The sequence below is a fragment of the Rhinatrema bivittatum genome, chromosome 8 (assembly GCF_901001135.1).
Source record: "Rhinatrema bivittatum chromosome 8, aRhiBiv1.1, whole genome shotgun sequence".
Taxonomy (NCBI): Eukaryota; Metazoa; Chordata; class Amphibia; order Gymnophiona; family Rhinatrematidae; genus Rhinatrema; species Rhinatrema bivittatum.
This window is the reverse complement of record NC_042622.1, coordinates 69,096,241-69,112,351: the sequence shown is the minus strand read 5'-3', so window position 1 is coordinate 69,112,351 and position 16,111 is coordinate 69,096,241. Positions and strand designations below refer to the sequence as shown.

The following is a 16,111-nucleotide window of genomic DNA, read 5'->3' as shown; positions in this document are numbered from 1 at the left end:
TGTACATTTGTGCGTACCCCGCGCGCGCAGATTTTAAAATCTGCCCCAGTATGTATAGCAAAGTTGCTTACCTTTAATAGGTGTTCTCTTTAGATTGCAGGAAAAATCAGCCACACAAGTTGGTTACATCATCTGATGGCACTGAGACAGAAAATCTCTCTGAATTCAGAAAAACCGAGGTGGTTTTCTGAGCATGTGCGGGTGTTTCTCTTAAGTCTTTTTAGCGAACTAACCTTCAGCTCTTAGGGGATGAGGGTGGGACTGTGGTTTGTCCTGCCATCTACGGAAAACACCTGTTAAATATAAGTTGCTTTGCTTTCTCCATGGACAATAAAGCAAGGCCGTTTTATCCATAGGGCAAATGGGGCACTTGCCCAGTGCCCAAAGCCTTAATGGGACCAAACTTGATCCCCCCCCCCAAAAAAAATTGAAGAATAAAATGGTAAAAAAGAATAAAAAATAAGAGAAGGTAAAATAAGATAGCTAACCTGCCATATCATCTTCTTCAGTTCTTTACAAAGATTGGCTGAGTCCATGGTTTGTAAATTGCACAAAAGTTTTATATGGTGAGGAGGCTTAAAATGGCCCTGACTAGCAGGATAGTATAATGATTTAGGTGTCTTGATAATCGTCTGTGTGTGAAAAGGCAGCCTTTAAGCAAAAGGCAGGAACAGGTTGATGCTGGGGTTTAGTTGGCTACTCTTGCAGGACTACAAATCCCAGGATTCCAATGACCTAGTTTGAGAAAGGTTGTGCAAAAAAAAAGGGACTGAGTCAGAGGGAGGCTCCCTCAGTTCATAAATAGGCTGCTAGTTCCCATAAAAGGAACCAGAGGTGAACAGCAAGCAGAGATGAAGGGAAGGAGGTGGAGAGAGACAGAGAAGGGCACCTGACTGACAATGGAGTACAGTACTGATGAGGCGGAGACAGAATAAGATGGACATTCCCATTTCTAAACTAAGTTGCTTGCGCAGAAAACAGCAGGGAAACTATGGCTATTTTCTTGGGGATTTGGGGAACAATGTTTAGGAAGAAGCACATGGTTAGACTTTACATCAATGTAATAGAAGCCACTGTGGCACTCTAGCTCTGTTATAGTACAACTCCTGAGAAAGCCAAAGTGTAACAGCTCTAAAAGGAAAAAAGATGAAACAAGGAGAGGAATGTTTGCTCCACTTTAAGTTTAAAATTACTGGCTAGAACATAGTTTAGAAAAGAGACAATTTCAATATTAACGGCAGCAGGAAGTCTGAGCCTTATACACATAAGAACATAAGAAAATGCCATACTGGGTCAGACCAAGGGTCCATCAAGCCCAGCATCCTGTTTCCAACAGTGGCCAATCCAGGCCATAAGAACCTGGCAAGTACCTAAAAACTAAGTCTATTCCATGTTACTGTTGCTAGTAATAGCAGTGGCTATTTTCTAAGTCAATTTAATTAATAGCAGGTAATGGACTTCTCCTCCAAGAACTTATCCAATCCTTTTTTAAACACAGCTATACTAACTGCACTAACCACATCCTCTGGCAACAGAGTCCAGAGTTTAATTGTGCGTTGAGTGAAAAAGAACTTTCTCCGATTAGTTTTAAATGTGCCACATGCTTACTTCATGCAGTGCCCCCTAGTGTTTCTATTATCCGAAAGAGTAAATAACCGATTCACATCTACCCGTTCTAGACCTCTCATGATTTTAAACACCTCTATCATATCCCCCCCCCTCAGCCGTTTCTTCTCCAAGCTGAAAAGTCAAACCAGTATAACTTTATCTATGAAAAGACAACACTGCACATATTATACTAGGTACTAAAACACCAATAGACCTCCTATTAAGAAAACAAAACAAATCAGACTGCTATATATCCTTTCACAGAAATTACATGCCAGCAAAATACCTCACCTTGGTCACATATGCAGAACACAGATAGACCTTGACCAAATACAGAATAAGGAGACTAGAAAGAAGAAACTGAACTGGAACCCACAACAAGCCAGTCTCTATATGCAGAGCAACAATACAAAAACATAAACATTACCATTCTTCATAAAATAAATCAAGAAATATAAATCATAATAGTAAAATCATATTCAGAAAAAGTGTTTCAAACCATTTAACGAACAGAATATCCCAAAAATTGTTAAACATCAATAAAATATTTCAAAACAGCAGACATATCAAACACCAAGCAATAATTAAAATAAAGATAAAAATATTCCTCTCTCCATATCTGGGAATTTTTTATTTCCAGATTGTTATGGATTAATGGGGGAGAGGAGGGGAAGACGTACACACACAACCCAGGCAGGCTCCCCATTCAGACACACACATAGACACACACTCACTCACACGCATAAAGGCAAGCTTTCTCTCTCTCACACACCCATGCAGGCAGGATGTTCCATGGTAGCCAGTGGCCTCTTCTCATTTTCAGCTGCTAATGGGTTGGGCTCTGCTGGCGGCTTGTGTTCTCTAAGGATTGGGTTGTTGTGAGCAAAAAGTTTGGATACATTACCCTGTGAGCACTACTTACTTTGATGTGAAAAGCCTAACAAGATTATACTCGCAGCAACCCAGTCCTTAGAGGGAACATTGGCTAAGTCCATGCGTTAAAATGATCACCTAATTTACTAACAGCAGTTACAATAAAATCTGTGTATGAAAACAATATTTTCTGCAAGAACATTGAAAACTGTTTTCTGCGTGCAAGTGAAATTAATAGAGTAAACCTCTGTTTAAGATAGAAATGGGGAAAAAATGACCATAATGCCATAAAAGCTATTAACTGCCATGATTTTCACAGCAAGAATTAAAGTTTCACAAGAACTGATCCTTTAAAATACAGTCATACTCTCACCAAATAAAGAATAGAAAGATCATAAAGTATAAATAGAAATGTGCCAACAAAAACTACTGGAAACCACAAGCCTAACTGTATTTTGCAGTGCAGTAATGGAAAAACAGAAGCATCATTCCATGCAAAACATCAAGCAATAAAATCAAGAGATATAAAATATCATTCATAATATTAAAACCATACTAATAAAAAGAATGTCAAAACAGCCAACAAATATCCAATAATTAAAAAAAACTTGCATAAATTTGTTGTAATATTTTCCAAATATTTGATTAATAAAAAATCCAAGAATTAAAAAAAGGTTCTATTTTCCCCAAAAAACTAAAATATTTCAAAACAGCAGAAACATCAAATTACACCCAATAATTAAAATGAATAAGGATTAAAAAATCTACTTGCCATACCTAGGATCTTGATTTCTAGTCACCCTGTGATTGTCATGGATTGGGGGACATGGCCACACAAACCTCTCTCACACACACAATAACCCATTCATTTTCTCACATATACACAGTCCCTCTCTCTCACATACACAGGCTCTGTCTCCCTCACAGACACATATGTTATCACAGGGGTGCGCGCGCACACACACACACTCTCACACAGACCCATTCAGGCTCTCTCATACACACATACAGTCTCCTCTTCATTCGGGCTTGATTGGTTCCAAGATTTGTAATTTGGTAACAATAAGTTCATGATGTCAACAAAGATATGGTACTTTTACTTGTTGACAGTGTCAGTGAAAATTCTCCATTGATTTAGTGATTTGATTTAGGCAATAGTCTCTCAGTTGTGAAAGTTTCCTCTTTGATCTGGAGGTTTGAATAGAAGTTTAAAATTATTTTAGTGTAGTTTCTGGATCCTTTGGCTCTGGGTCACATTCGGGCACTGGTAGTGCAGTTAGGCAGCAACAGATCTAAGCAGTGAATACAGTGGTCATGCTGGTTCAATAAAGACATCTTATAGGAACATTGGGGATATCTTTTGAAGCCTAGTTTCTTGTCTGCATTGTGAAGACCGCAGAAGCTATGTCAAACTCAATTTTGACAATTTGAAGTAACCAAAAATCTTTCTTATTTTTTTTTTCTGGAGACTTGTGACAAGCAAAAAGAATAATACGTGGACAAAGGGAAAAGAAAACATGAAAGAAAGATCAATGCAAACAAGAGATTCAACAAGTATCTGAAGGATAAACACAAACACATCCTTTCCCATAAGTGGAAGAAAAAAAGCCTGAGGAAACTTGCATTGCTACATGGGAACACCTACTGAGTCAGACCAAGGTCCATCAAATCCAGCATCCTGTCTCTGATGGTGACCAGTTCGGGCCACAAGTACCCAACAGATCCCAAAAAGTAGATCTAATTCTTGTTGCCCACTCCTAGTGTTAAGCAATGGCTTTTCCCATTTTTACTTGGTTAATAATTGTTTATCATCATCATCATCATTTCTTTAGGGCATGCCTTTCTAGCCAGGGAGTTCAAGGCGGGTTACAGATAGAACCCGTTGTAATAGTATAATCTAGACTTTTCCTCCAGGAAGTTCTCCAAACCTCTTCCACCCCTCTAAGCTAGTCACTTTGATCATGTCCTCTGGCAACAGATTCCACAGTTAATTGTGCACGGAGTGAAAACATTTTTTTTGTTTTGTTTTATATCTGCTACCTACTTGCTTCATAGAGTGTCCCCTGGTCCTAGTATTACTGGAAATGGTACATAACCATTCCCTTTTCACCCATTCCACCCCACTCAAGATTTTATAGACCTCTATCAGATCTCCTCTCAGGCATCTTCTCCAGAAAACTTTTTTTTTTCTGAGCACTGAGAGTTTTTCTGTCTTGGTGTCGTGGATAATGTCGCCCATTTGTGTGGGTGATTACCACACTACTTGTCCATATTATTTTCTTGAAAGAGACACTTTGTTATATTTTTATGTTGGGGATACACCTTCGGTTTTGGCCATAAAGGGGTGGCGCTTAGTAAGGTGTCTGTAACCCTGACAATGTTCTGGATAGTCTTTTAGAGTGCTCTTGCTATTTTATCTTTGACTTTCATCATCAAAAGAAATGAAAAATTAAAGCGACTGCATTATAATTTATAACCGATTGCCCTTGTATGGTTGACATGTTCTATATTTGAGAACAGGGATAGTGGGATGCTGATGCAATGGCCTGCAGTGACAAAACGTTGATACTACAGTGGCTGCTTGCATATCTTTGGTGTTCCAGCACATTCTCAAGGAATAAACATCAACCGTTCTAAAATCATCACAACTAACAGTCTTAGAAGAGTGGTCAAGGACTTCAGGTGCATGGACACCTTTTAACCTTGAAGTTTTCTATCCAGAATAGAATTTGGACACACTAGTATGGTAGTAACTGAGGGGAGAGCTTTCACTGCTGCTCCTTATGCAGTATCTGTTCTGTGGTGGAGCTGTGTATGAGGGAGAAGCTTGCACTGCTGCTGCCTGTCCTATACTTGCTCTGTAGTGGGGCACTGTGTGTGAGGGAAGCTTACACTGCTGCTGCTTGTCTCATCTCTATTCCCTGGTAAGGCAGTGTGCATATGTTGAGGGAAATTTGCACTGCTATTGCCTATCCAATACCTGTTCTGTGGTGGGCCAGTGTGTATGTGAGAGGAAAGCTAGCACTGCTACAGCATGTGCTCTGCCTGATCTGTGGCGGGGCAGCGTGTGCGAGGGAATCTCGTACTGCCGCTGCTTGTGCAGGGCTGGGGCAGTGTGTGTACATCTGGGAAGGACGCTTAGACTGCTGCTGCAGCTCATGCTGCACTTTTTCTGTGGCAGTAGTGTGTGAGGGAAATGTGCCCTCCTGCTGCCTGTGCTGTACCTGTTTTGTAATGGAGCAATGCATGTATTTTTAAGGGAAGCTTGCACTGCTGCCGCCTATGCTATACCTGTTCTGTGGTGGGGCAGCGTGTGCGCCTGTGAGGAATCGTTCATCGCTGCTGCTCATGCAGTATCTGTTCTATGGTAGGGCAGTGAGGGGGGTCTTGCATTGCTACTATTACATAAGAACATAAAAGAAATGCCATACCGGGTTACAGCGAGATCCATCGAGTCTAGCATCCTGTCTCCTACAGTGGCCACTCCAGGTCACATGTACTCGGCCATACCCAGACAGTAGATCTGTTATTCACTCCTAGAGACTACAATAGTTTCTTTCTTTTGGCTAATAATGTGTTATGGACTTTTTTCCTTGCCCAAACATTTTTAAACCCCACTATGCTAGTCACCTTGCCCACATCCTTTAGCAACAGATTCCATAGCTTGATTGTATGTTGACTAAAAAATACATTTCTGCACTATGGAAACTTGCATTACATTTCCACAATTGTTGATTTCTCTTATAAAGGAAAAATACATTTTCTGCTACAAGCCCCCATTTGAGAATGACTTACTTAGGCAAGAACTTCTTTAGAATTTATTTGACTAAATGTATTACATTCAATATTTCTTCTGTTTCTCTTGGACAATGTATTGGCATGAATACAAACTTTTTATGCCTTCCCTATGAAAGAGATGACATACAGGAGACAGAAAATTCACACCTTGTTATTTACAGTTTGCCTTTTTACAAACTGAAACTTGCAATATTTACAGAAAAATACAGTAAGAAAAAGGCTATATTTTGGCAGAAAATTCATACAAATTGTCCATGATTGAAGCACAGGATGGCTGTCAACAGTGTTTGAAGCCACATCTGAATAGTCCAAGAAGAGCGTTTCAGCTGTGGTATATGTCATACTGTATACACATCACTCTCTTAATAAGCCTGATACACAGCACTCAAAAAAAATAATTTACTGCAATTGGGTTTCCCAGTACTACGGCATTTTCAGATATATATCCAGAAAATTCTATTCTTCATACTTCTGAATATATATCAAGGCCAATGATTTGCTACAGTTGTACAAGAGCTCTACAACATGACAGGTCAGTCTGAGCTGCCAGAGAGCTGCACTTATGCTGGACTGGAGATGTACAAAAAGTAGCGATACTGGCCCAGATCAGGAATTGATGGCTGAAGTGCGAGTTCAATGCCTCGAGGTTACAGCCTAATACCTGTATTTTCTGCTTATAAATAGACTCATTCTGTACTGTTTCTATTCATCCACTTGAAGTATGACACTGTCTCCCTACAATGTTCGTTATTTGGCTGTCAAAAACAACTTTGTCCTCTCTCTCTGTTGTATGAAGTTATGTGCGAAACAGATCATTTTAAATAATGCCCGTTCCTTACAGTATACAACAAAACCAGCATAACAAAGCGGGAATCTCTCAGTTGCAGCTGTCTTTAGAGTACATACACTAATAGGTGAAAGGCTGAATGGAAGAGGTTTCCGTGCTGAAAACACAGCTCATGCTGAAGCAGTGGGATGAAAACATGTGGAGGACAGAAGTGTCTAGTTGGGTAAAAAGGTATTTACTCAAGCAGATTGCTCAGGCTGAAAACCATTCCCCTTAGAGCAACCAAAACGTATTTGAGTGCTTTTTGCCACATTGAAAAGGGCATTTTTAGGTCATGGGAGTGAAGTACGTATGAAGAATTAAAATTTTCAAATCAGTATGATGGATGTCCCACCCCCCTCCCCCTGCATAAAAAGGAGGTGCAAACGGTACATACATTTTCAAAGCTCTATGCATGTAGTTTCTTTTTGACAATTGCCCACATGGTCCACATGTACAAATCTGACCACAAACTGCACACCAAAGTGGGCTACTGAACATTACCAGGCAAAATGCAGCCCACCTTGCTGTATGGGGTGGAGTGACTGCTCCCATATCCCTAAACAAATAAAATGCAGTACGATATAATTGCATTTGGGGGGGGAGTTTGCTTTCCACTTCCCTGATTTTTCTGTATTTATTTTCTCCTGAAATTTGTATATTTACTTTTATGCTGTATTCTGTCTTGGGAACTGCATCCTATGTCCACTGGTTCTGGCTCCAGGCCTGCTGTCCTTCCTGAAACCATAAAGACTGCTCATGCCTCAGATTACAAGGAGATGGAACAGCTTGGTCAAACAAGTCTAAAAGAACAGAAATGCCAGACATTTTCAAGAAATCTGAATAAACTTCTACTTCTTATGGGCATTTTTTGCAATTTTCCAAGAGCCCTAGCAGTACCAGATAAGGTCCTAGACCTTACAAGTATTACTTGTGTTGTTGAACAGATACTTAAGGCACTCAGCTGTTGCCTTATTGGTGTAAGGAAAAGCCTGCCACACATACAACAGCAAGCCCAACATCTACATTTCAGAGGACTTACTCCTCCAGAGTAAGTCATGGAGTGTTACCCTATGGTCTTTATCCATGATGGCATTCCATGTTTAACTTATGGGCATTACCACCTTCTTATTCAGCCTCCCCTTGCTGCTAAATGGGTCTACTACTTCTGTTTTACTCAGCCAAGTCTAAAAGTGGTACTGGAAAAGAGCATATGTACTACAAAGGGGTAGAAGAATGACCACCTTGAGAAAATAACCTTTCTAGCTGAGGCATCACTTTCTTTAAATGCCAGGAAACCACTTCAAGGACTAATACGCATCCTATCTTAAGCAAAAGGTTTACTGCTAAAGCATTATAAGCTGAAATTCTATAAGCTGCTCCCTGGAAGCAGCCATGTTTGCTGAAGTTCACTTGTACAGAAGACAATTGGACCCAGCAACAGATGCTCCCAGGATTGTTGGGGGGAGTTATTTAAAGAATTTCCTAAACAGATGCTTAATATTTTTAAGAGGATTCTTTTCAAAGGCATTTCCGCAGGGAAAGCAGTGCTTTACCTATGAAAATGTCCTGTTATTGTGTTGCCTGCCCGATATGCCCGTAAACCTGTGTGCACATGCGTAAATTTACCTAGGCTGAGTGAAGGCGTTCCTGGGGATCAGAGCTGGGGAGGCCTGTCACACGCAGACTTTTTGATTTTCAAAAGCATACATATAAAATGTCCCCCCCAATGTTTTGCATATCTTTTAGCAGGTGTAATTGTGTGTGGGTGGTTTTGGTGAGATAATTTTCAATGTGAATAGACACATGTAAGTTTGCTTGAAAATCACTGTAACTTATGTAGGCTATTAGGAAATGACTCCCTGAATGGACAGTAGGCAATCACTGCTACGTTTAACGGGCAATTTATAGAAAAAGCCATTTACCCAGGTACACTGACTGTTTGAAAACTACCTATCCCCTAACCCGAATGAAAGCATGCTCTCACTCACATAGAGTGGGCATTCCCTGGCATGGCTAGATTGTGGGAAGGAAATAGTGCATGCAGATTTTCAACCGATGCACATTGTTTTGTATGAAAAAAGTACACACAAAAAAACACAGGAGTGAATCTGTGCAAGTGCTTTTTTACAGGGATATTTTCAAAGGGAAGGGATACTCATACTTTTCTTTTGATAACTGGGCAAAGCCCAAGGGTGCAATTACTTGCAGACCTTGTATCTACACAGGCACTTTTGAAAACTGTCCCCATAATACATTTGTATTTCCCTCTTGACTAGATTGTAAACTCCAAACAGCAAGGACCTGTACAATGCTGCATCCCCCAATATGTTATACAAATGATTTAATAACACATTTGAAATGCTGTACACATCACAGCGGGTAGGGTGTTCTTTTAAACACGTATGTGCATTACAATGGTTGTGAAACCACTGGGTATGTTATTCACAAATACAAATACAGAAGACTGCTAAAACAAGTAAAACCGCATGACCATGGCAAAACTCAAACTAAGAGCAAAATGTCTTGGATAGCTTAAAAGTGCTTAGTGCTACAAATTACAATTTTTTATATGCACAACCGAAAATATAGCAACATCCTCTCTGAAACGAACAGCAGCAGACCTGGAAGTTTTGGCTTTCAGGATTTGTTCCTGGCATGCAAAACCGGGTTCAGATACTGTACATCTTTGGATTTCAGACCTGTTGTGTTAATAAATTACAATAAAATGTCTGAATAATCTATAGTTAGCATAAGCACTTCAACATATAAGCAACCTGCAGCCCTTCTCTGCTCTTGAGATTGTAAAACCATATTCTTGAAAACAGAAACAAACCAATATACAGGATGCCACCAAGCAGACTAATGATGCACCAGTATGTCCCCTCATCTACAGAAATCTTTCAGCTCACCAACATATAAGCAAAGTCTGCAGTCAGCCCATGACCTGACCCAGCACTGCACCTACAAAGTCAAGGTCTGCTTTTACAAGGACACCTTAGCTCTGAAGCATTACTGTCCCCATTATGACCCAGGCAAAAGTTGGATTTTTCTCCTCTCCATGTGCAATGTATCAGCTGCTATTGCACCAGCAGATCAATTTCGAACCTAGCAAGACAACACATTAAAAGGTTCACCCCAAGCCATTAGGGATCCAATTCAAAACTGCCTTCTAGTGTCAAAGGGGCAACTAACAAACTTCATATTTGTTAGCAGGATGGTTTTTTTTTTTAAATATACATAGGGTTTGTAAGCATGCCTCCAGATGTATTTAAGGGGAAAGGAGTGATGAATAAGGAATCTATACCATATCATGAAAGGCTGGAGAAAAAGGACAAGATAAAGCAAGGAGACAGTATGGGACAACTCCCTAGTGTGATCCTGCATAAATGGAGCAAAAGGCCATACAAGATGTACACCTCAGGGAATTATGCGCTCACATAATTGATCATAGTGTGCATAATTTCCCATCTGAGGTACTTTATCCATTTGGGGTTAAAGACTTACTCTTGTAGTATATGAAGGCACGCAGTACCAAGTGATGTTCAGTTTCGGAGACAGGATATTTTCAGCTCTGAGGTCATGTTGGCCACAGGAGATGCCCTAGTCAGGGAAAACAAAGATTTGTGTGTGGGGGCTGGATGCAGGTTAGAGGAAGAACAGTATGGAAGCAGAGCATGCAGAGGGGAGGAAGAAAGCAAGCAGGTGGAACAGCACATGCAGAGCCTGATGGTTGGAGGAAAAGCATGGGATGGTGTCCCCAGAGGAAGGAGAGTGCAGAAGCAGCAGTGTGTGAAGCCTGAATGCAAGCTGCATCACTGGCATCCATTTTATTTACCTGCTCCTATGGTGAGGAGGTAGTGTTGCTTGGATCCAGGACTCCTGAGTGTGGTTGGGAGCAGGCCAGATAGCAGCACAGTGATGTCACAAATGGTACCAGAGATAGGGTAATAGGTAGAGCTAATCTGCATCCTGTTCCATGCATCCAGTTCCACTTTTTACCTTTGCCTAGCTAATTATGATATGGGGAGGGGGCGCAATGGGACCAGGAGACATGTCTAAGGGAAGAAAGGGGCAACAGGAGGAAGGGGACTGAGGGCAGAAGGCCCGAGGAGAGGGATCTAATGGGAGAAAAATGCAATAGGGAGAGGGGGACTGAGGGGTCAGTAGCAGCAGAGCAGGTTCTTTGGTTGGGGGTGGAGGGTGAAGCAAGAGGAGGGAGAGAGCCATCTACAGCTGCAGGGTTAGAAAGGGGAGAGGGCAGCTGTGAAGAAACAGTGGTAAAGAAAAACACCAGACACAGAGGTTCAAAATGTTTATTCCGTGCTACTTAAGGGGTCTGAGGCATTTGTTTCCTGGAAGTATTCTTTGTTCATTGGAACAATATAAGCATTATTACACTGTTATAATATGCTAAGTGCCTGCATATATTTCTAAAACTGTTCAAATACTGTTCTATTTCATGTACTGTATAAAAAGTAAAATCATTTCATTTTGATTCTATGCACAATTCCCCGGGGTGTTAAGGAGGGAACCCTCATCTCACATGGTTAGGGAAAGAAACAGAATGGTTATTAACAACCGCCAAAGCGGCACTTTTTTAAAAATGAAAAATTTTATGTCACAGCTGTCTAAAAAGAAACTGTGGCAATAGTTTAGTCTTCTAATATCAGAGCAGTTTCAGAGCATGGCTGTTAGCAGCCAGGACAACTATTCTCTGTCATGTGATGGCTGGGAAAGGTTCTGCATTACAGCTGTCAGTTTACCTGACTTCTTCTTCTCCAGGGTAAGGAGGAGGCGAAGATCACGATGCGGAGAATGAGAAAGAGAAGGCAAGGATGCCCTCGTGGTTACAAGTACACGCAGAAATGTTTTCAAGGAGCGGGGGGGGGGGGGGGGGAATAACAAAAAAGAAATGGATGTACAAAAAACTAAATCAGAGAAACAGTTACAAAACCAATTAGTCATTAAAATCTGGGGAGGAGGAGGGCACCCATGCTTGTGGTCATCACAGGGTGCAGCAAGTATGGCAATACAAAAGAAAAATGTCTTAGTATAAAAAGCCTCCAAAGGCAAGTGGCCACTGAACTGCATGAAAATAAAGAAAAGCTAATAAGCACATTACATGGAACATAGCTACACTGTTGATGGTATCTAGAATAAACAAGTGCATGGTATCCATAAACCATTTTATGCTGGATGATGATATAGCACGGCGTCACTCAGAGGCCAGGGTGCTCCAGAGCCTGAAGCTCTCCTTTTGCCCCATAGAACAGCTCGGAATCAAATTAAGCCAATAAACACATCTATGCAAGCTTGGCTTGCTGCTGAATTACAAAGGATGGGTGCCACTAGGATGAGTTTAGCAGAACATTTATCTGTAACATACGGCCCATTTTCATGGAGTATTTGGGCCTCATTCACTAAGGCTTGTCTCCCGTTCTGGGTCTATAGGGAAAAAAAAAAACTAGTGAACCTGGCCCTTTATTTGCAAACTCATTAGAAATCCATCAGCATTGTACGAGTGTCAGAGCCTCAATTTTTTCCCATTTGCCCCAATTGTAAGAAAGCATCTCTTCTGTGACATCATTTCCCTCCATAGACTTCAAAGACCATCCCCTCAAATATCAGATTACTCCATTAAAAGACTGATTTTTTTTTTCCTTCAATAAAGAACATTTTCACTAAACTGCAAGTAATTCAGAATTAGTGTAATCCCAAACCTGTTAAGGATGTTTAACTGTCAGAAAAAATGAATGTTCTGATCTATGTAACAAAACAAATTTGCTGGTGGAAAACCTTTGGGAGTGCAAAGCTGAGACTGGATCGGGAGTATACACAAAGTCCATTCGGGAGACGCCAAAACAAATGTAACATGTCCAATAAGCGAATAGCCCTTTAATTACTGCTGGAAGCCCAGTGCTGGGCACATCTGTTTGATTGTATTTTTGGACTTCTGCACATTTCCTAGCTCTTTCCTGTGACACGCACTGCTGCTGTTCCCAGCTGTCTGCACAATGATTTCATTTGTATGCACAGAACATGGTGAACTGTGGATACTGCCACCAGGGTCAACCCAAGGGACAAAGCCTCCCCCCTTCCTCTCCCCTCCCATACACTTGTGCATTCCTCTCCTCACCGCCCCCCCCTTCTTGCTGGTGGCAGGACAGCGGCAATCTTTACCTGAGTCTGCTCCCCCCTCTGCTGGATTCAATCTGAATGGGTGGGACCTGCCAGCACTGCATATATTCAGACTTCAAAATGAAGCTGACAGAGGAGGCGGCAGACATGGCTATGCAATGCTGCTCTTCTTGTCTCGGCAGAAGGGGAGATGACCGTGCTGGGGGGTGGTTTAAGAGGAGGAAGGGCATTAAGATTAAGTGGGATGGATTGCTGGCTGATGTGATGTTGAAGTTCACGGCTGGGGGTGATTGCCCCAATTCGTCCTCCTCGAGGAACAACCTTAACTGCCACATCCACTCAATAGCACTTGACAGGTACTGAACAGCAATATTAACCTGAATCCTTTACTTGGAATATAATCTCAAAATATGGAGAAAAGTGTATGGCATCTATCTTCTTTGGAGTTTCCATACAGTGGGATACTTAATTAGGGAATGCATCTGCATGAAAAATTCGCTTTATCTCTAGAGATTGTTTTCGTATTAATATTTGCATCTGATGTATTGGCAAAAACATAACAGATATATACTGCATGGTCTAGGGAACATGCAAACAAAACAGGTACTTAACTAGAGAATAGGTGTCTTTAAAAGCAGTCTGTATGGGGCCAGCCTGGTCACTCAGAAGATCTGGGTTCACATTCCCAGGCCAAGTCTTCTGTGCCCTGGATCAGCTGTTGCTGGTGAAGTTGTGGAAGCAGTATTCACAATCTCGACGGAATGGAGTCCCATTCATTGCATAATGGCGACATCTAGTGGCAGCACTTAGGACCCATGACTGCAGGTTCCAAAAGGAGTCCTGGTGTGTGCCCCCCCCCCATCCAAGGACTGTCACACTGCAATGACTGGGCTAAGTCAGCAGAGAGGGGATATAAAATAGGGGACAATCCGCAGGTAGGCTTATTGGTACTGTAACTCAATTTTGGCTGGTTCTGATTGAGTTGGAAGCCCAAAAGGAGCATAAGGAAACTACCAGGACAAAAAAAAGGCAATCTGTACACTCATCCACAGTGATGCCCTGTGATCATTCACTACAAAAGGGTTTATGTTACATAAAGATACATCGGAAGGAAAGGAGACTTCAGGAAACGCTGATCTGCATTCTATGCTGAAGTAAATGTGTGCTCTTTACTTTGAAAAAAAGCAATAAATATAAATACAATAAAATAGCAATCCTATCATCTGTGGCATCAGAGCAAAGAGTTTTACACTCCTTTCGAGACCCATTAATCACGATATAAACACCACCTTTAATTTCGGTATTTGCTACTGGGAGCGGTTTATTGTATTGTGATTGACTGTGAGAAGACAAACCCTGGAAATCGTGGTAAAACTAACAAATTCCCAGAAACTGCTGGAAACTTTGTGGTTTTCCCCCTAATTTCAGGTTTGTACCACTGTGATTGATAATCGTGCTGCAAGAAATCCCGTGCATGGGCAAACACCCTGATTAGAGGCGAGGTTTACAACCACGATTATCCGTTTCGCTTCTACATTCTTGACTGCACAGCAGTCCAGACTCGCCTTCCTGGCATGCTCTGCTCACAAAGAATTGCAAATTTCACCACACTATTATATATAATTTAACAAAAATAGATATCAATTTAGCATGTTGTGATGTATGCATATTTACTACAAGGCCTGAGGCCTGTATCCAGAGGCGCTGGATATTACCCCACTATTCTAGAACAACGAGGAAGGAAAATTATATTTCAGCTCTTGCTTGTCAGAAATCTTAGGTGATCAACGACAACAGTAACCGTCCATTTTTCACTGGTCCCTGCTGCAAATGCTGATTCTTTGAAGGGATCAAGGACCCCAGCAGGGAGGCTGCCTTTTGGAATGAATGAATATACAGCCAAAGTAGGGCGTGGGTTTGACCATGATCTCTCCATGGGTTGGGTTCCATGGACTGGTATTCCTTTTTCCTTCCCACCTGGCATGGAGATACAGGGGTGAGCCCCAGAAATATGGCCTTTCCTCTGCAGAATGCCCAATGGCGAGACTTTCTAATTTTGGTTGCCCAACACTTTTTTTTTTTTTGTTTTAGTTACCACAGCCACCATGTCTCTGATCCAATGGCCTTGGGTAGGAGCCCTGGATCTAAGGACTGCAGTTCTTGAGTCCAACCTCATGGAACAATGACGTATAAAATTCTGGCTCCAGCTGCTTATTCCTGTATTTATTGACAATATCCGCGATTTTCTGCTTTCGGCGGACATGGGGAGGGTTGTACGAGTCACTTTCAAGTCGTTTCCTCCGACAGATATTAATTACAGTCTGACGTACTAAGAAACCTATGAAAGAAATGAAGGCAGATCTAGTTATGGAAGAGAGAAAGCAGAACAGAGCTCCCTTGGGCTAGATAGAGAGCTGCTCCTGCTCTTTTGGCTGCCCCTGCACTAACCTCTCATTTTAAGCATTAGCACCACCATTTAAATTTAACTGATGCTGAGGTAAGGATTACATTTTCACATATACTTCTGAAATATTGAATCATACACAAAAGATAATGCTTTGTAATGGCATATTCGGGATCAGCATCTCTTAGTTTATGACTTGCTGGGACTTCTAAAAAAAATTCCTTGAACACAAGGCAGAGTACAGAAAGTTATAGAAACTTTTGTAAAAGAAATAAAAGAAATGAATAATGTGTGGACGTGGTGGATCAATGAAACCTATGTCAACCATGTGATATTCTCTCCATGGATAACACTGTGTTCCAAAGATTTTTTTCTATAATTAGAATGTGACTACTGATGGAAGTCAATCGTGAAGCCTCCAACCTTGCTACGGACATGCACTATGCAACTGATTTAACAAT

General features: G+C 41.3%; 1 protein-coding gene across 6 annotated transcripts in view; it reads right to left on the bottom strand.

The window, feature by feature from the left end:
• Positions 1-6,285: 6,285 nt before the first annotated feature.
• RALGAPB (Ral GTPase activating protein non-catalytic beta subunit) overlaps positions 6,286-16,111 on the bottom strand; it is a 392,859-nt gene continuing 383,033 nt past the window's right edge. For all 6 annotated transcript variants that reach the window (XM_029614592.1, XM_029614596.1, XM_029614594.1 and 3 more), the window contains one exon: positions 6,286-15,584. In XM_029614592.1, coding sequence (XP_029470452.1) covers positions 15,391-15,584 — 194 coding nt within the window. In that variant the 3' untranslated portion in view covers positions 6,286-15,390. The remainder of the gene's footprint in view (positions 15,585-16,111) is intronic.